Source organism: Halichoerus grypus, chromosome 1 (genome assembly GCF_964656455.1).
Source record: "Halichoerus grypus chromosome 1, mHalGry1.hap1.1, whole genome shotgun sequence".
In the NCBI taxonomy this organism is placed as follows: domain Eukaryota; kingdom Metazoa; phylum Chordata; class Mammalia; order Carnivora; family Phocidae; genus Halichoerus; species Halichoerus grypus.
The window spans coordinates 64,443,079-64,464,632 of NC_135712.1; the positions used below are offsets into that span (position 1 = coordinate 64,443,079).

The 21,554-nt window shown below is 35.3% G+C and overlaps 1 protein-coding gene across 3 annotated transcripts in view; it reads right to left on the reverse strand.

Annotated features, from left to right (window-relative positions):
- GSK3B (glycogen synthase kinase 3 beta) overlaps positions 1–21,554 on the reverse strand; it is a 208,073-nt gene that overhangs the window by 123,228 nt on the left and 63,291 nt on the right. For all 3 annotated transcript variants that reach the window (XM_036111758.2, XM_036111756.2, XM_036111759.2), the window contains exon 2: positions 17,951–18,144. In XM_036111758.2, the coding sequence (XP_035967651.1) occupies positions 17,951–18,144 (194 nt within the window). The remainder of the gene's footprint in view (positions 1–17,950; positions 18,145–21,554) is intronic.

The window sequence follows — 21,554 nt, forward strand, 5'->3', positions numbered from 1 at the left end:
CAGAAGCTAAAAAGCATTGAGTCAAGGGATTCCCAAAAGGGTACCTTATGTACCCTTATATAAAGTTCATTAACGGAAAAGCTAACTTTTAGGTGAAGTAACAACCAGCAAGCTTAATAATACTGTGGACGTATGGTAGGCAGCCTATGGCTATCATCTTTTCTTCTTCACCAAATTTCATTCTATCGGATCTTTCCTACCATAGAAAGCCCCACTTTCATAAAATATAGTAAAATAGGATTGACTTCAAAAGTTTTGCTTCAAAGACTATTTTTCCAAAACACATCTTCAAAAAAGGATTATCCAGGGGCATCTGAGTGGCTCAGTCAGTTAAACGTCCAACTCTTGGTTTTGGCTCAGGTCATGATCTCAGGGTCTTAGGATTGAGCCTCAAGTTGGGCTCACACTCAGCAGAGTCTGCTTGAGATTCTCTCCCTCCCCCACTCTGTATTCGTGTGCTCGTGCTCTAACAAAATAAATAAAATCTTCTTTAAAAAAGGATCATCCAGAGTTCCATCACCCATCCTTTGTAATCATATTAGGACTGAAAAATTGTTTAATCCATCTCCAAATCTTTGATTACACAGTAAATTCAGATGCCCCCAAAGACCCTACAATTAGCTAGAATATCATCTGAAAATAACTTCACGTGTACAATTATTTTGAAGCCAACTATGTGTCAGAACCAGGACTCTGAGTGTATAAAATTCATAGTCCTTAAAGATTTCATATTCTAATGGGTAAGCCAACCCAACAATTACAATACAATGTGAAAACTCTAGCTCACTCAGAAAGTGCTACAGGTAAATGGGGACTGGACCTAAGAAAAATTTGATTAGTACCTTGAAAAATTCTGGAAAGGGCCCTGGTGGAAAGTCTAAAAAGTGTGAATACTACAAGCCATAAAGTACCACTGATCTGCTCTAAGCAAGAGATTTATTTGCGAAGATCACTGGTTATAAAAAAAATTTTTTTTAAGGAAGAGAAGATAAATTAAACTAGGACCTGCACTTAGGTAGAAAAAAGTAAAAACGGAAGAGAATGACAGATCAACTGAGAGACAGATCAACTGAGAGGCAGATCAACAGTTTTTTGAGCACCTGCTGCTATAGGTTTGGTAACCAGAAGGAGGAGAGTGATTAACTACCAAGCTTCTGACTCATGTGACTATTAACACGACAGCAGAGTTCACTGGCCTGGGAAGCTGTTTTGGAAGAAGAAAGGAATGAGTTCAGTTTGGGACACCGTTTATTGAAATGACTGAAGGACACAGAAATGGAAAAGTCCAGAAAGCAATCTGATATGTTCATCTTATCCTCTAGCAAGAGGTCTAGATGGTTCTTGAAGCCACGGGAGTAGACAAAATTGACTGTAAAATAAGAAAAAGAAGTAGCCAGAGTCTCCAGCAGAGAGAAGTCTATAAAGGACACTAATAAACTGGTCAGGCAGTATAACCTGGACAGTGGTATCACAAATGCCCCAAGACAGGTAAGACATTCCCAAGAAGATCCTGGAGAATATCAACATGTAGGCAGACAGATGAAAAGGAATCATACAAGAAACTGAGAATGAGCAAGGCTGTAAAAGACGAGCCACCAAAATAATACCCTAGAATAAAGGTCAGAAAACATTTTCTATAAAGGGCCAGATTATAAATACTTTGGGGCCTGCAGGCCATAGTCTCTGTTGCAATTACTTAACTCTACAGTTACGGTGGAAAAGCAGTCAATAACAATATGTAAAAGAATCGGAGTGCCTATGTTCCAATAAAACTTTATTTACAAAAATAGGCAACAGGCACACAGTTTGCCATTTCCTGCTCTAAAAGCCAAGGAAAGAAAGTTCCTTATATATTCAATCTCATTCACACTTAGTATATATACATTGATATATATAACATATATATATATATATATATATATATATATATATGTTATATATATTTATCTCATATACAGAGTGGACTTTCTAATATCAACTAATGTTCTGGAAATTTACAGTAACATTTTTCTTTTACATTACTATAATTAGTATACAAATAAAAACCTAAATTATAAATTATAGTTATATATACTGTCAGGCAGGCTTAAAATTTTCTACAAAAAAAATCCCAATTTTATAGGAATAATAAACAGGATTCATACATGCAAATTTTCCCAATCAGTCCCACAAACAACTTGTCCAGCACAGAAAGGGGAAAGGAAAGGGAAGCAACAGAAAGGATGCCTGGAGAGCCTAAAGAACTTCTATTCCCAGCAGGCTAATATGGACTGAAGTAAATATAAAAGTGAGGGTTCTTAAACGCTTAGTTTTCAGAGGCCTGAGCATGTAAGTCAACCCTAGCTTAAATGCAACACTGCTTTAACCCTGTATCTTTGAAATATTATTCCATAACAATGATAGTACCAACAACTACAGGATTACTGAAAATCAAGTGCCAGGTACCCTGCTAAGAACTTTATCTTCCTGACTTCATTTAATTCTCTCCACAAACCAATTAAGTAGACAACAATATCAATCCCCACTTAGAAAGGGGGTGAAGGCATAGTGAGGTTAAGGAATTTGCGGGCAAAGAGCAGGGACAAGATTTAAGCTAGGTGTGTCAGATTCCTAAGCCCATGCTCTTAACTATCACAACAAAATGTAACTCAATTCCATCAACTACATTTATTACTATATGCTTGAAGAATACAGTGACAATAAAGCAGGACCTCAGTATTGAAAGCACTTACAATTGCCTTTAGAGGTATCAAAAAAAAAAAAAGATGTGAGGGGTGCCTGGGTGGCTTCAGTCAGTTAAGCAGCTGCCTTTAGCTCAGGTCATGATCCCAAAGTTCTGGGAACGAGCCCTGCATCGGGCTCCCTGCTCAATGGGGAACCTGCTTCTCCCTCTCCCTCTGCTGCTCCCCTTGCTTGTATACTCTCTCTGTCAAATAATTAAATTTAAAAAAAATCTTTAAAAAAAAAATGATGTGAGTTTTGAAAAGATAACACTTCTTTTTGAAATGATAACACTTCTTCGTTAAATTTAAAAGGTTTTTCATGAAAGCATACACGTAAATTGGATATTAACTAGCAACTCCTCCCTGGAACCACTAGCTTTTCTGAATACATGAACAAAAACTCAAAAACCCTTTTTTCCTAAAAAGAAACTAGAAAGGAGACATATCATCCTATATACCACCAGAATACAACACAACTAAAATCTCAGGCTACTAGAGGGATTATGCTTACATGCTACAATTATGGTTTCCACAAAAATAGATGATCAGTTGGTCACTCTTTGAAATGCTTTCTCCACAATTTCTCCTTCTTCCCTGGCCAAATTCACTGTTTCTTTTACTAGTTCTTCCTAATCTCTCTATTTTCTAAACAATGGAGTAGACAGAACTTGGTGTCTCACCTCTTTTCAGCTACCTCTACGAACTCTTCCAGTCTCAGGACTTTAAAGGCGGATGACTCCCAGTTTTATATCCCCAGACTAGAACTCTCCTGTGTACTCCAGGATCTTTTAGCCAACTAACTACATGTCAATTCTTCTGTGTCTAATATGCATCTCAACTTGACATGTCATGAGCAAAATTCGTGATCTTCCTTAAACCTGCTCCACCCATATCCTATCTCAATTACTGACAATTTCACTCTTCTAGCTGCGCAGGTCAAAAATTTTGAAATCTTGAATCTTCTTTCTCTCCGACCTCACATTCAATCTGTCAAGAAATACTGTTGGTTCCACCTTCAACATATATCCAAAGGGCACGTGGCTGGCTTGGCCAGTAGAGCATGCGACTCTTTATGAGTTTGAGCCCCACTTTGGGTATAGAGATTACTTAAAAATAAAATCTTAAAGATGTGTGTGTGTGTGTGTGTGTGTGTGTGTGTGTGTGTCTCCAAGATTCCAGCAATTGCACTCTTAGGCCTTAACCCCACTGAAATGGAAATTTATGTTCACACAAAAACCTATAAATGAATTTATAGCCATATTATTCAGAATAGCTACCAGATGTCTTTCAACAGGTGAATGGACAAACAAACCATAGTATACCACACTATGAAATACTACTCAGAAAAAGAAAATAACTATTTATTGATATATGCAACAATTTTAATGAATCTCCAGAGAACTTTGCTGACCAAATAAAGCCAATCCCTAAAGGTTACATACCGTATTTGATTCCATTGGTATTCTTGAAATAAAAAAATTATAGATAAGGTGAACAGATTACTGGTTGTTGCAAGGGTTTAAACTAGGGGTTAAGAGTGGAGGAAAGGCAGGGAGAGAAACGGGTATGGTTATAAAACGGCAATATGAGGATCCTTGCGATGAAGGAAGTGTTCTAGTGAATATACAAAACTACATATGTAATAAAACTGTATAAAAGTACACACACACACGCATGCACAAATGAGTACAAGTATAACTGGGGAAATCTCAACAAGACTGGTGGACTGTATTAATGTCAATATCCCAGTTTTGATATTGCACTATAATTTTGCAAGTTGTTACCATTGAGGGAAACTGGGCAAAGGATACATGGGATCTCTGTATTATTTCTTACAATTGCAGGTGTATTTACAATTATCAATATAAAAACGTGTGTGTGTTTGTGTATCTCCAAGAAATGATCATTTCTCACCACCTTTCTAGTGTAAGTCTTTCAGCATACCTCTGCTCAGCTATATGGTCGTTCAGTTTCCCTCTGTTGACCTTCCATCTATATCCAACAAAGCAGGCAGAGTGATCTTATATTTTAAAATATAAGATAGATAACAGGATTTCTCTGCTTAAAACCTCCAGCGGCTCCCCACTTTGAAGAGATTTAAAGCCAAAATCCTTGCTATGGCTAACAAGGTTTCTACTGACTGCCCTACCCACTAGAGAAAACATTTGTAAGTCTGATAAGGGATCTGTATCCAGAATAAAGAACTCTACTCAACAATAAAAAGACAAATAAAATGAGCAAAGGACGACTTTTGGGCTCCAGTCTAGTATGTAAGGAGCTTGGGACTCATCCCTCTCATCTTCACAATAAGAAAAGAGCTGAACAAACTGAAAATCAACAACTCTTCTTAAATCCACCAAAAAATTGAGGTCACATGGCAAACCACTGCCATAAAAACTGGAGAAAGACAGGTAGATACACAGAATCACAGCTTATTGGAACAGAAGCGCAGGAGCAGAAACTGCCTACAGAGCCAGTACCAGTAGAGGAAAACTTAAACTGTAATTAACATAGGAGTAATATGAACAAGTCTGGGAGTGAAAAGATCCAGAGAGGCACGCCCCATGCGTTTCTCAGTTTTATCTCTAAAGCTCTATCAGATCCTCACAGTGAAGATCTAGGAAAAACCTGGGGGAAGCAGATGAGAAGAAAAGTAGCCATTTATAAAAAGGCCCAGAGCATTCTGTTCTTAACACCTGCCCTCAAGGAAAACTATTCTACCAAAGCTAACTAAACTGGGGGAAAAGAAATACCCAACTCTAGCCTTCTCTAAACTTAAAAGTGGGGAAAGGGAAATACCCAGTTCTAACCTCATCTAGCTTTCCATGTGCACAAAGGGAGATATAAAACTCCAGCCCCCTGTAGCCTTCTTATCTCACCTATGCGGAAGGAAGAGGGACAAAAAACTGAAAAGCATTTATAAAGGTCAAGCCCATAGCACAGGTTCACTAAGAGACTCAGACATGATTTTTAAGACTATAGAACACTTTTCCTCCTGTCACACCTTACCACTAGATCAATAGGATTCCTCTATAATAATGGGGAAATACAATGGAAAGAAATGCATGTCTCAGAATTTATTTAAGAAGTCTCTCAGGAAATCCAAAAACAACAGGAGAAAAAATAAAAGGGACACCAGAGGAAATTTCAACTTCTGACATCTACAGCTACAGCAAACAATAAACACAGTCTAACTCCTGCCAGATAAACAAAAACTCAAAATAAAGGTCTATTACCTAAGTAACATTTACTGAATATATCACATCCAGCTTTTAACACAAAATTACAAAAAATACTAAAAGACAAAAATCAAAGTGTGAATACACACAGCAGGCATCAGAATCACTGAAATATAGTGGGGATGTTGAAATTATCAGACTAGGAATTTAAAACAACTGATTAACACACTAAGGGCTCTAACGGAAAAAGTGGATAACACACAAAAACAGATACATAAAGTAAGCTGAGAGAGATGGAAACTTTAAAAAGATTTAAAAGTAAATGCTAGAAATCAAAGCCACTGTAACAGAAATTAGCAATGCCTTTGATGGGCTGATCAATACACTGGACATGGCCAAGGAGAGAATCAGTAAGCCTAGAGAAATGACAACAAAATTTCCAACACTGAAATGCAAAGAGAAAAAAAAATGAAAAAGAAGAGAATATCCAAGAGCTATTGAGGCAATTACAAAAGTTGTAACATATATAAAATGGGAATGCCACAAGGAGAAGAGAAAAAGGAACAGAAAAAGCACTGGAAGCAACAACTGAGAATTTCCCAAAATTAATGTCAGACACCAAACCACACATGCAGGAAGCTCAAAAAAACATAAAAGAGGATTAATACCAAAAAATCTATACCGAGGCATATCATATTCAAAATGCAAAAGATCAAAGATAAAGAAGAAATCTTGAAAGAAGCCAGAGGAGGAAAAAAACCTTACCCATAGGCAGGCAAAGGTAAGAATTACATTGAGCTTCTCTTCAAAGGTCACGCAAACAAGAAGAGAGTGAAGTAAAATATTTAAAATGTTGAAAGAAAAAAAACCAACCAATCTAGAATTCTGCACCTAGTAAAATTATTCTTCAAATGTGAAGGAGAAATTGAGACTTTCTCAGAAAACAAAAATTGACAGAATTTGTCAACAGTAGACCTGCCATCCAAGAAATGTTAAAATAAAAAATTCATCAGAAAGAAGGAAAATGACATAGGTAAGAAATCTGTATCTATGTAAAGAAAGGAAGAGCATTAGAGAATTAATTGATCTAGCAGCAACAGTTCAAAATAGTAACAGCGATAATGTATTCAGTGATTATAGCTTATGGATTAGTTAAAATAATGACAGCAGTGTTATATGGAATGGAAAGCAGAAATTGGGAATACTCTGTCATAAGGTAAGTCCACTATCCATGACAGTATAGTGTTACTTGAAAGTGCACTTCAAAAAGTTGTAAATGTACACTGTAGACTCAACTCCAACCACTGAGAAAGGTTTTAAAAAGTATAATAGATACTGTGAGAGAGGAGAAAAAATAGAATCATATAAAATGCTCAATTGCAGGAAAAGAGAGGAAGAAAAAGGAAGAACCAAGGACAACAAATAGCAACAGTAAACAAATAGGGCAAAAATATGATCCAGCTACATCAATAATCTCTTTAAACATCAATGGCTTAAATACACCAACATGAAAGAGAACTTACACAATGTTATACGTCAATTATATCTCAATTTTTAAAAATAAAAATTTAAAAATGAATTTTAAAAAGACCCAACTATATATAATCTACAAGAAACCCATTTAAATAAAAGACACATATACCTTACAAATAAAAGGATGGACACAGTGAGAAACTACAAACCAACATTCCTGATGAATACTGATACAAAAATCATCAACAAAATGCCAACAAACCAAACAACAGCATGCTGAAAGGATTATATATCACAACCAAGTTTTATACCTGCAATGGAAAGATTTACACCTGAAATGCAAGGATGGTTCTACATACAAAAATCAATGAATGTAAACACACCACATTAACAGCATTAAGGACAAAAACCAAATGGTCACCTCAAGTGATGTAGAAAAAGCATTTAACAAAATTCAACACTCTTTCATGATAGGAATGCTCAACAAACTAGTAATAGAAGGAAACTGCCTCAATATAATAAGCTGTATAAGATGAAAAGCCCACCTTAACATCATATTCATTGGTGAAAAATTGAAACTGAAAACTTTCTTTAAAATGAGGAACAAGGCAAGGATGATCATTTTTGCCACCACTATTCAACATAGTACTTGAAATAATAGCCAGAGCAGGTAGACAAGTAAAATAAATAACAAAAGGCATCCAAATTGGAAAAGATGCAAAATTATCTCTGTTCACAGAGATGATCTTATATGTAGAAAACCCTAAGGAATTAAAAAAAAAAAAAAAAAAGCCTGTTACAACGAAGAAACAATTTCAGCAAAGTTTCAGATACAAAATGAACACTTAAAAATTGGTTGTATTTCTACACACTAACAATGACCAATCAAAAAAGAAAGCAATCTCATTTACTATAGCGCCAAAAAGGATATAGTGCTTAAGAAAAACCTAACCAAGGAGATAGAAGACTTGTACACTGAAAACTATAAAACACTGCCAAAAGAAATCAAAGAACACAGAAATAAATGGAGAGGCATCCCATGCTTGTAGCTTAGAAGACTTAATAACATTAAAATGTCCATACTACCCAAAGCCATATAGAGATTCAATGTAATCCCTATCAAAATTCCAATGGCATTTTTTGCAGTAATAGAAAAACAAAATCCTAAAATTTATACAGAATCTCAAGGGACCCCAAATAGCCAAAACAATCTTGAAAAAGAAGAACAAAGTTGGAAGTCTAATAATTCTTGATTTGAAAACAAACTATAAGCCAATTGTAATCAAGACAGTATGGAACTAGCATAAAAACAAATATATAGACCACTGGAACAGAAGGAACCAGAAATAAACCCTCATGTATAGCCAAATAATTTTCAACAATGGTGCCAAGACTACAAAATGGGGAAAAGACAATCTCTTAAGCACATGGGTGTTGGAAAAACTGGACCAAGAAGCAAAAGAATGAAGATGAACCCTTACCTCCACCACACACAAAAATTAACTCAAAATGAATTAAAGACCTAAACATGAAACCTAAAACTATAAAAATCCTATAAGCAAATACAGGGGAAGAGCTTCAGTACACTGGAGTTGGCAATGTACTTAACCTTTGGTGACTGGCTTATTTCACTTAGCGTAATGTCGTTAAGGCTCATCCTTGTTGTGGCAAGTGATAGGATTTCCTTCTTTTGGGGACACCAAAAAGGACAAGAAACTAAAGCAAAAATAGACAAATGAGACTACATCAAATTTAAAAACAACATCTACAAAAATCTATAGCTAACATACTTAATGTGAAGAAACTAGGTGTTTTCCTACTAAGAACAGGAACAAGACAAAAAAGACTTCTCACCCCCCGCCCCATTCAAAATTGTACAGAATACAGTAAGACAGAAAAAGGAAATAAAAGGTATATATATTGGAAAAGAAGAAATAAAATTATCTTTGTTTACAAATGACCTGGTTGTCTATGTAAAAGAATCTCAAGGAATCAACCACAAAACCTCCTGGAACTAATAAGTGATTATAACAAGACTGCAGGTACAAGTTTAAGGTACAAAAGTCAAATGCTTTCTTATACACCAGCAATGAACAACTGGAATTTAGAATTAAAAACACAATACAATTTAGCACCCCTCCAAAAAGAAATACTTGGGTATAAATCCAACAAAATATGTACAAAATCTACATGAGGAAACCCATAAAACTCTGAGGAAAGAAACCAAAGATCTAAATAAACAGAAACATATTTCATATGCATGGATAGGAGGACTTAATATTGTCAAGATGCCAGTTCTTCCTAATCAACAGATTCAATGCAATCCCAATCAAAATCCCAGCAAGTTATTTTGTGCACATCCAACAGTGAACACAATATTGAAGAACAATCAAAAAACTGTCACTGACTGACTTCAAGACTTACCATAAAGCTACAGTTAAAAAAAAAAAAAAAAGACAGTGTGATATACAAATACATCACTAGAACAAAACACAGAGCCCAGAAACAGCCACCAAATATAGTCAACTGAACATTGACAAAGGGTCAAAGGCATTTCAATCAAGAAAGGATGGTCTTTTCATAAGAGTGCTGGAATAACTGGACAGCCACATGCAAAGAAATGAATGTAATCACAGATTTTATACCTTTCACAAAAATCAACTTAAAATAGATCATAGAAAAGGCAAAACTACAAAACACGTAGAAGACAACAGAGGAGACAATTTAGGTCTCCTTGGGTTTGGCAGTGACTTTTTAGATACAACACCAAAAGCATAATCCATGAAAGAAAAAATTGACAAATTAGACTTTTGATTAAAATTTAAAACTTCTGCTAATGAAAAGACAAGTCACAGACTGGGAGAAATCTCTGCAAAACACATATGTGAGAAAGCACTGTTATCCAAAATATATAAAGAACTCTTAAAACTCAACAGTAAGAAAACAAACAACCATTAAAAATGAGCATTGACTTGAACAGACACCTCATCAAAGAAGATACACAGATAGCAAATAAGCATATGAAAAGATGTTCAACATCATAAATCATCAGAAAATTGCAAATTAAAACAAATACTACTGCTCTCCTATTAGGATGGCTAAAATTTAAAACACTGACAACACCAAAGGCTGATGAGGATATGGAGCAATAGGAAATCTCTTTTTCACTGCTGGTGGGAATATAAAATCATTCTGTATGGTCACTTTGGAGGATAGTTTGGCAATTTATTGCAAAACTAAACAAACTGTTATCATACAATCTAGCAATTGTGCTACTTGGTATTTATCCAAATGAACTGAAAACTTACAACCACACAAAAACCTGCAAATGAATGTTTACAGCAGCTTTATTCATAACTGCCCAAACTTGGAAGCAACCAAGATGTCCTTCAATAGGTGAATGAATGAACAAACTGCGATACATGGATACAACAGAATATCATTCAGTGCATTTCTCCCATTCAGGAGGTTGCCTTTTCATTTTGTTGATCATTTCCTTTGCTCTGGAGAAGCTTTTTAGTATGATGTAGTCCTACTTATTTATTTTTGCTTTAGTTTGCTTTTACTTTTGGTGTCAGACTCAAAAACCTATTGCCAAGACCTATGTCAAAGAGTTTACTACTATGTTTTCTTCTAGAAGTTTTACAGTTTTAGGCCTTATGTTGGGGTCTTTAATTCATTTTGAGTTAATTTTTGTGTTTGGTGTAAGATAGTGGTCCAGTTCCATTCTTTTGCATGTGGCTGTACAGTTTCCTCAACACCATTTATTGAAGAGACTATCCTTTTTTTCTCCCATTGTATATTCTCAGCTCCTTTGTCATAGATTAATTAACCACATACGCATAGGCTTATTTCTGGGCTTTCTCTATTCTGTTCCATTGATCTATGTATTTTTTTTTTTTTTATGCCAATACCACATTGTTTTGATTACTACAGCTCTGTAATAGAATTTGAAACCAGGGAGTATGATGTCTTCAGCTTTGTTCTTTCTCAAGACTGCTTTGGCTATTCAGGGTTTTTCATGGTCCCATACAAACTTTAGGATTATTTGTTCTATTTCTTTGAAAAATAGCAGGGGCCCCTTGATGGCTCAGTTGGTTAAGCATCTGACTCTTGGTTTTGGCTCAGGTTGTGATCTCGGGGTCATGGGATCGAGCCCCGCATTGGGCTCCGTACTCAGCGCAGAGTCTGCTTGGGATTCTCTCCCTTCCCCACTCTTTTTGTCTGCCCCTCCCCCTACTCAAACTCGCTCTCAAATCAATCAATCAATCTTTTTTAAAAAACACCACTGAAATTTTGATAGGGATTGCACTAAATTTGTAGATTACTTTGGGTGATATGGCCATTTTAACAAAATTGATTTCTTCCAATTCATGAGCACAGAATATCATTCCATTTATTTGTGTGTCTTATAACTTTCAATATTGAGTCTTTCACCTTGTAGTTAAATTTATTCCTAGAATTTTATCCTTTTTAATGCAATTGTAAATGAGGATGCTTTCTTTATTTCTCTTTCTGATAGCTCATTATTAGTGTATAGACATGGAAGAGATTTTTGTGTATCCTGCAAGTTTACTGAGTTCATTTGTTCTAAAGGTTTCTTTGATGGAGTCTTTAGGGTTTTCTATGTATAATATCATGTCATTTGCAAATAGTGACAGTTGTACTTCTCCTTTCCAATTTGGATGCCTTTTTTTTTTTTTTTTTTGCCTAATTACTCTGGCTGCCTTATATTAAGTTTTATTTCTCATTCACTCAAGGCATTCAAGCCACTGAAAGCCAGAAAAAGGACATTCAAGACCACAAATACCACACCTCCATTTTTTGTGTCTCTGGAATAATAGATGCAATAAAACTATATATAATTTTAAAAGCAAAATCAACAGAACTCTTCCACAGCAACCTTTGCACAGTCTCTAAAAATTCAAATCAATTAAAAAAACATTTTACTAGTCACTACCTACACACTTGGGAAAGTAGCATAAAAGGGTCTCTATCCCTACAAGGCTTGGTTTGGTAATCATGAAAATGTGCCTCTCAGATCTCCCACTGCAAGGAGCATAATTGACCCACAGCCCCAGCTGCTGAGCTCCCAAAGACATTCTCCTGTTAAAGCCATGCCAAGCTTCCCATGAACTGTTCCAGAAAATGCCTGAGCATGGCAGACATATTTAATGGAGACCTTTTCCCAGGAAACACTGTACTCCTCTGGTTCAACCTCCGGCTGAGACTTCCCCATTGGTTTTGCTTTAACTTTCTTAGAGTTGCACAGCAGTGTATGATCTTTCCTACCTACTGTCCTTCCCTCTCTCCTCCACAGAGGTTAAGACCTAGTTTTTACCTTCTCTCGATAACAAGTTTCTATGACTCAAAGAACATACCTCCATATGGCATAAGTAAAGATTACTATTTCTTTTCAAGTTGTTTGTCAGTTTTATCAGGAAATAGATTTTCCACAAATGACTTAAAATAGTTACATAAATACAATTAGGTGCCTCAAAAAGATCATCAAATTTAGGGGCACCTGGGTGGCTCAGTCTGTTAAGGTCAGACTCTTGATTTCAGCTCAGGTCTCAGGGTTGTGAGATCGAGCCCCATGTCAGGCTCTGCGCTGGGCATGGAGCCTGCTTAAGATCCTCTCTCTCCCTCTGCCCCTCCCCCATCCCTCTCTAAAAAAGAAAAAATGTTTCTTTAAAAAAAAAAAAGATTATCAAATTTAAGAGCAAGTAAAACAATCAAGTAAAATTTCCAAAGTGAATAGCCATTTGTAGTAATTCAGATGCCTAAAAATAAGAACAGAATTTAGTTACGAGGAGTTTTAAAATTCAGAAAATGTTCTCATAATTCACTGTTTCATTTGATTCATACAACATTGGAGAAAAAAGGGAACACAATATTTATTGAATTCTTTTCTGTGCCAAACAGTAGGCTGGGGCATTGCTGTAGTAGTAGCATCCTCATTTTAACAGATGATAAAACTGAGGCTCATAAAGTTAATGAATATGCTCTAGCTTACACAACTACTAAATAGTGAACAACCAAGGTTTTCTTTCTTCTATGCTGTCTCCACAATATCCATGCAGAGAATAATAATAACCCCAAGGATCAAAACCAGACATTATCTCTCCTCATTTTTGAAAATGGTATATATTAAAAGTAGGGCCCTACTCACTCTCTATTCACAATAGAAGGACAGTTATGCTTCACATCTCCACCCCCATATCCTAACCACAGAACTAGTGAAACCAAGCAGGAGACCTGAAACCTATGACTTAGCTCAAAGGAGAACTGAAATTAATAGTTAATGAGGCTAAGATCACTAATTAATTAAAAACACAACTTACCGATTTTCAAATTGGAAAAGCCAGCCTCAACAACTGTCAGTAGCTTTTAGGACTGATTAATCTTCTCCCTGCTCTAACAAAAGGTCTACATAAGGTACCTAGCTGGACTTTACCTCTACAAGACCGCAAGAGCATTTTCTATCACAAGCACTTCCAAACCAGCCAAGTGAAGTAATTTAATTTCTGTTTAAGTAATCTGCCACAGTATGATGGGTCACAGAAGAAAAAAAGACATTCAAACTATAGGTAGAACACTACTGAAATGAAGATTGTACCAAAAATTCCTAATAGAAAAGCTCAGTGTCTTAGATATAGTTTACGTGACTAGTGTGCAGGGATAATTACTCTTGGTTTTCTTTTTGTCTCTGACCATTTTCTCTCTTGTTTTTTCACCAAAACAAACTGCCTTTCATTGATATTAGCAGGTTCAGCACGATGATTTATTTGACTGGGCAAAGGAGAAGACCCTATTTCAACCTTTTCTGGAAATACATAATTATTTAGTGTAATCCTAGGCAGCTGCTATGTAAATCACAGAAGTGAAACTACAGAATTTTAAGTTGTCATAAAAATTCCTATGATTTTATGATAATCAAGAAAAATGAACTGGCCAATATATCAAATTCTATTTCTTTTTTTTTTCCTTTGGAAACAGTTAACATTTAGCAAGGAGAACAAAGAATACTTAAGTCTCACAAAGGAAAGGTGATGAAGTGGAAAGAACTGAACTTACCACTTTTTAGCATGTAGAAGAAAAAAATAAAAACAAAAACAAAACCATACAATAGCAACAAAAGCAATAAATATTAAGGAATAAACTTAACTAGAAATGTCAAAAGCCTATATAACAAAACTCCTGAAAGACACAAAAGTAAACTTGAACAAATAGAAAGATATCTCTTATTCCTGGATAATTCAACATCACAAATAGGTCAGTTCTCCCTAAGTTAATTTGTAAGTTAATGAAATTTCAATTAAAAATATCAAAAAGCTTTTTTATGGAATTAGTCAAATTGATGCCAAAGTTCATATGGAAAAACAAACACTCAAGAATAGCTAGAAAACAAAAAAGGAAAGCTACAAGGGTAGATTAGCTCTAGGAGACATTAAAACATACTGTAAAGCTCTATAATTAAAATAGTGTCGTAATGACAAAGGAATATGCAAATGACCTAGTGGAACAGAATGGAAAGTCCAGAAATAGACCAAGTACATGTGGAAATTTAGCATATATTAACAATACCATAGCAAGTCACTGGAGCAAAGACAGACCTTTTAATAACTGTACTGAGCAACTAACTGGTTAATGAGTTAGAAAGGATAAAATTAGATCAATAATTCATACCATACATAAGAATAAACTCCAGAAACAGGAATAAACTTCAAATGGATCAGGGAATTTAAATGTAAAAAGTGAAATCTTGTAATTACCAGAAAAAAGTGCATGAATTTCTCTTTAATCTGAGGGAAAGGCTTTCTACTTATAACTTAAAATCCAGATATGATAAAAGAAAAGAATATCATATGGTAGAAAAATAGAATACACAAAGTAAAAATACTACATATATCACAAAAGGCTAAATCCATAATAAAAAATTGTTCAGAGTTGAGAGGAAAAGGCCAAAAACCCATTTTAAAAATGGGCAACGAGAAAAAAGAAAAAAAGAACAATTCACATATACTCACAAAAGCAAACAAAATGGACTGTGAACAGGTGAAAAGATGTTAAACTACATTCATAATAATAATATTATAAGTTAAAACTACAGGGGCGCCTGGGTGGCTCAGTCATTAAGCATCTGCCTTAGGCTGGGGTCATGATCCCAGGGTCCTGGGATCGAGCCCCACATTGGGCTCTCTGCTCCGCGGGAAGCCTGCCTCTCCCCTCTCCCACCCCACTGCTTGTGTTCCCTCTCTCACTGTGTCTCTCTGTGTCAAATAAATAAAATCTTTAAAAAAATAATAAAAAACAATAAAACTAAAAAACATGACAGAGGGAACAGACAGGAAATGACATTTGTGTATTTTTGATCTTTGGAACCATGTTAGTGTGTTTCACAGACTGAAAATATAAATAATTTTTTTTAAAAAAAGCCAAGAAGAACAGGAGTGACATTCTAAGAAGGGATACGTACAGAAACAAATGAACCAAACTGCATTTCAAAGGAATAACCTAATCACACGAAAGGAAAAAATTTTAATTAAAAAAAAAAGCAAGAAAAAGAAGAATTAACCAAATACGTTCTAAACAAAATCTATTGTTCTGATGCAGTGATGATAAAAATGTTTAGTAAAGCACTCTGGAGTCAGAATGTGTGGATTCACTTGCCCAACTTTCCACTTGCTAACTGTGTGACCCTGGGCAAGTTAATTTATAATCTGTGTGCGTAGGTTTTCTTATCCAAATAATAACAGTACCAATCTCACAGAACTAATGATAAGGCTCAAATAAAACTACTTATGTAAAAATCTTAGTAAATCACTGAGCATATAACAAGAATTTGGAAAGCATCTGCTATCATCAACTACTAATCCAAAAAAAAAAAACACCACTGAATGTGTGGGCACCCAGGATACACATAATAAAAATGGAGTCCTTGTCATGAAAAAATTTGGAATTTCCTAGTTTATGAACAGTAAGTGTTCAAGGAATTTAGAACAACAAGATCCACAGGCTGGCTAGAATCATGTGAGAAATTTCATAAAGGAGCAATCTGACAAGGGTTTTTATATGTGCACAAGATTTAGATTAGCAAGAGAATGGGAGTGCTAACAGAAGCTAAATAAAAGCAATGAAGCCATAAAGACCAATATATTTCAAGGATAGCAGCAGAGAAGGCTTGGAAAGCTGAGTATCTAGAGATAAGGCAAGACTATGGAAGTTCCTGAATGTACTACTGAACTGGGCAGGCTTTATTTTCTAGACTATGAGGAACCATAGAATTGTGTGCAGGGGAAACAGTATGACCAAACTGAACTGTGGGGTTATTCTAGTGCTGGTATGCAGAAGATCAGAAGTAGAGTCTTACTAGTGGGTAAGCCAAATAATGGTAAGGGACTGACTAGAATAGTAGTGATGAAAAAGGGAAAGAAGTTACAATCATCAAGGCAGTGAGGGGGAAAAAAAAATCAATGAAGTTTGATAACAACTAGATATGAGGTATGAGAGAACAGAAAAGTCTGAATGACAAGGTGAATAACAAAATCATTAGAAGGAAAAAGCAAAAGGGAAGGGGAAGGAATCATTAGAAGGAAAAAGCAAAAAGGAAAGGATTTGTGTTGGGTCTTAAAAGTCAGGTCAGGATTAGATAAGAAGCCTTGCCAACCTGAGATAACAAATCAAGATCCAATGGGCATTTGGCAGCAGGGTACTAGTACTTAGGAGAGAGTGTGAGAACTGAAGACAAAAGGTATAAGAATTTTTTTTTCTAAAAAAAAAAAACCTCTTTAGAATGTTTGGGACATTCTAGAGAACAGAGCTAACAGACTGTGTGCTGTTTCAGAGGAGTGATCATCTCATTTATTTTTATAGCCCTTCAAGTTTGGCATGGTTGCTAGCACAGGAGAGACTCTCAGTAAAATGTTGCACAGGTAGGGAAAGTAGAGAATGGAACAGAGCTGTTTGGCTTGTTAATGGCAGAGCCTACATTAGAGCCCAGGTCTCCTGACTCTCCACTATATACCATAAAATAGAGATGACCTCTGAACATTCATGCATAGGATCCCCTAAAGAGCTAGTGTAAGAAATGAAAATAAACTAAACTGTGGGGAGGGCTGGTTTCTAGGGGTAGATGGATGGAAGACATAAGAAAATTGCAAAGAAAATCAGAGGTATTTAGGAAAAAACAAATGATAGTGTTGCATCACAGATTCAAAGGAAATTTTAAGAAAGGAAGTACAGTCAATTGTTCAAACGATCAAACACCACAGGTAGTGTTTCTCTGGTCTCCTATACCAATGAGATCCAGGTCACTTTTTAAAAGTATAAATTAAGAAATTTTAATCTACTTTCACAACATTTTAAAATCATGTATCACTCAGCAGTGGTTCAAAAATATTGCAATCTTTAGTGAATTTTATCTCTACAAAATACAAAACAGAAAATAAAGTCTCTATAATAAATTTGCACAGTAAATGAAATTTGAAGCAAATTTGAAGAGAAATGAATGAAAAAAATACTTATTTACATCTATTGATAGCAATAAAATACATGAAATACCAAAGGTCTTACCTTAAATCTCTTGTCCTGTAATACCTTCTTGATGGCAACCAGTTCTCCTGAATCACAAAGTTTGGCTTGATATACCACACCAAATGACCCATTTCCAATCACTTTAGTGTCTGTATAGCTGACTTCTTGTGGCCTATCTGGACCCTGCCCAGGAGTTGCCACCACTGTAGTCACCTTGCTGCCATCCTTGTCTCCTAAAAGAAAGAAGAGATAGAAAAATGAGAACCGTAAAGAATTAAACAGAGAAAACTGCTGAAGTATACAAAGTAAACTGCATTCTTTACTACAAATTATTTTTAAATGCTCATCTTAGTTTATCATATAGAATTACTTCAACTATTTGTTTCAATTATAAGTAATTTTTTAAACCACCATTTATTCATTGTGTAGACCAGGCATCATATTTAGTTTATATATATGACTTCATTTAATGAAAACAACAACCCCATGAGGTATATAGTACTATTCCCATACAAAATTAATGGAAAGAATGTTAAATTTGCCCAAAGTCAAAAGTCGAGGGCGCCTGGGTGGCTGGGCGCCTGGGTGGCTCAGTTGGTTAAGCGACTGCCTTCGGCTCAGGTCGTGATCCTGGAGTCCCGGGATCGAGTCCCGCATCGGGCTCCCTGCTCAGCAGGGAGTCTGCTTCTCCCTCTGACCCTCCTCCCTCTCATGCTCTCTGTCTCTCATTCTCTCTCTCTCAGATGAATAAATAAAATCTTTAAAAAAAAAAAAAAAAAAAAAGTCGAATGGTGGACCCACCAGGGTGTGAATCCTTATCCAACTCTAAAGGCCCTAGTTCTTTTCTCAAGGCTTCCTTATTCTACTTGAAAATAAAATAGGTGCCACTGAACATATCTAAATATGTTGACTCTATTCAGACCACTCTGCCTTTAGAAAGGGAAGGCTTATTTCTTTTTAAGTAAATAAAATACCTCTCAGAGAAAGGTCAGATGGGGAAAAGGAATATGGAGTGTTAATTTGGGGTAAGAGATGTAAAACATAAAAGAAAAACCAAATCTATTCTGAACTGAGCCTTATTCATAAGTAGCTCACTGACGTTCTGCTGTCTCTGCCCACTCAATGGCTCTTGCCTTACCTTCTGTACCTTTCCTCCCCTTCCAGTAACAATCCAGAGACTCCTCAATTCAAGCCCAAGAACCATCTCCTACTTGACTAGGCAGAGTTCACAATCATCTTGTTCTCCAAATTCTTAAACTATTCTAAACCATACTATGCTAACTAGAACCTGATTCTAAAGAGCTTTAAATTGTTCTTTCAGTGATTTCAGAATACATACAGATTCTAGTGAGTACAAGCATTGTGAAGTAGCAATTATGATTTGTGCTTCTTCTCTCTTCCCTGAGAAATCTAAAACCAATTCTCTGTACATATAAGTCCTTAGGCTCACTGACTAAACTGCACTTTTTCCTTTTTTTCCTCTTCTACTCTTCCATTATATTATTTTTATGATGCTAACTGAATTCATACAAACCTAATAAAAGAAAAAATAATGTATTTTTAACTCTAGATACCAAGCCTAGATTATGAAGTATTCATTTGTAACTCACATATAAAAGAATGAAAAATATAATAATCTCATTTTCCAATGGTTTGAGTTTTTCCCCAGTATGAAATTACCAGGTAAATGAATGCCCAAATGTTACTGGCAAATTTACCCAATGTGTATAGCTCTTTTAGTTCACAGAGGTACTAATATAGACAAAAACCAATAAGCAATATCTGTGACTGATTAATTCTTTTTATAAGGCGGCCTTCATGACAGACACAAAAGCAATGAAAGATTCCTACTTAAGAGCTAGCTGAATTACAGGCAGTCTATATTATACATTATAGCATGGTTAACTACCTTAAATATGTATGTTTTTGATTCCAAGGTATATCACCCAACAGGTATGAAAGCACAAATCCAACACCACTTGTAGAAAGATAACCCAAATCTTGTCAACACCACCCTTTTTATTCATAACAGTATTATATGTACTTGAAATGCATGCAAATCCCAGCAGAAGCCCATACACACATATATAGCAGTTCTCAATGCTTTCAAATGATTTCTTCACATTTCACTTCCTAGTAAAATAAATCTCAAATATATTTGCAAAATCTAGTTTAATCGAATCTCAGTTCTAAATCATCATGCTCAACTCCCCAAATATTCCATTTACTTTCATTTCTGAGCATGTTAATGTTAATTACATCCTTTCAGGTTGACTATAAACCTTACTATGAGTTATTTTCTTCTTCATTTGTAAAATAAACCCATCTCTACTTGCATTATAACATTCCTCTAAAGACAGAATCACAGTCTTCTGAACTTTAAATGAAGAGATCTAGAAAGGTTGGATTCAGAAAGAATAAAATCCAAGGTATTGAATACATTTTATCATCCAATTGCCCAAAGAAAATAAAAAACAGAATTGATTTCAACAGTCTGACTCTTCCCTAGATCATCCACCATATCACCAAAACTTATATATTTCAAGAACTATTAATAATTCCACTGAGCAAGTTGCTTGTAAAATCTCATAGGTCTAATTCACAAAACAGAGCATCATTATTTTTTAATTAAAATAACAGATTTTAAGAATGCCTGTTGCATTTCACAATTTTAATTGAAAACAAAAGCTAAGGTATAAACAAAAATCACGCTTTTCTACTGTATAACCATATGTCAATAAAGAAAACAGTAGCCACAGCTTTGTACTTGCTTCTGTAAGAGAACTTAAAACAATATAAGCATGTGTAATGACTTTCCCCACTTGCCTCCCCAGTATGCATTTCTAAAGAAACCACAGCATTTCAGAAACAGAACTCGAACCAGCTATGAAAAGCATACCATATCTGATGGATACCATCAGAACCCTGAGACTTAAAATCTCTTCATCTTCAACTACTAAGCCCAGGGAACATGTAATTGTGCTTTTTCTCATATGTAAATTATAATGCATAAATAAAATAATTCTGCAAAAATATTAAAGTGGGGTAGAAAGATAAACAGGTCCTACAGATGTTATCACTAGAAGATGCCCTTAAGGCCTCTTAATTTTAAATTGCGAACGGATTTGGCTAAGGACCAATCCTTTCACCCTCTTGTACATCTAGTAAAAAAGGTAGACTTACTATCTTAGCAGAAATTAAAGACTTATTCTATTCTCTTTTGAGCAGTTCAGAAACTGCTGAGAACTCTTAAAGGCTATATTCTCTACTAATATGAAATCCCTAAGTATACTAGGAACAATAGTTCTCAGGCTTTCTACCTCAAGCATTCTGGAATTTTTATTCAGAAATTATCAAGCTCTTCAGACTGCTTCATCATAGATCTGAAATAGCAGAGCTGTAAAGAATGGCAAGATAACACTGGGAATGACTTGGCATGAGCATTAGCACATGGGACAGACAGCAGCTACTGTGCCAAGGAAAAGCATGTCACCATTTGGCATTGTAATTTGTCAACTTAGCAATAAAACAGCTGTATAAAATTTCACTGTATAAAGAACCATCCAATTCATTGTTTCATCTACTCTCATAATAAATGCAGGAAGACATTATTACATTACTATGCAAATGAGGAAAGTAAAAC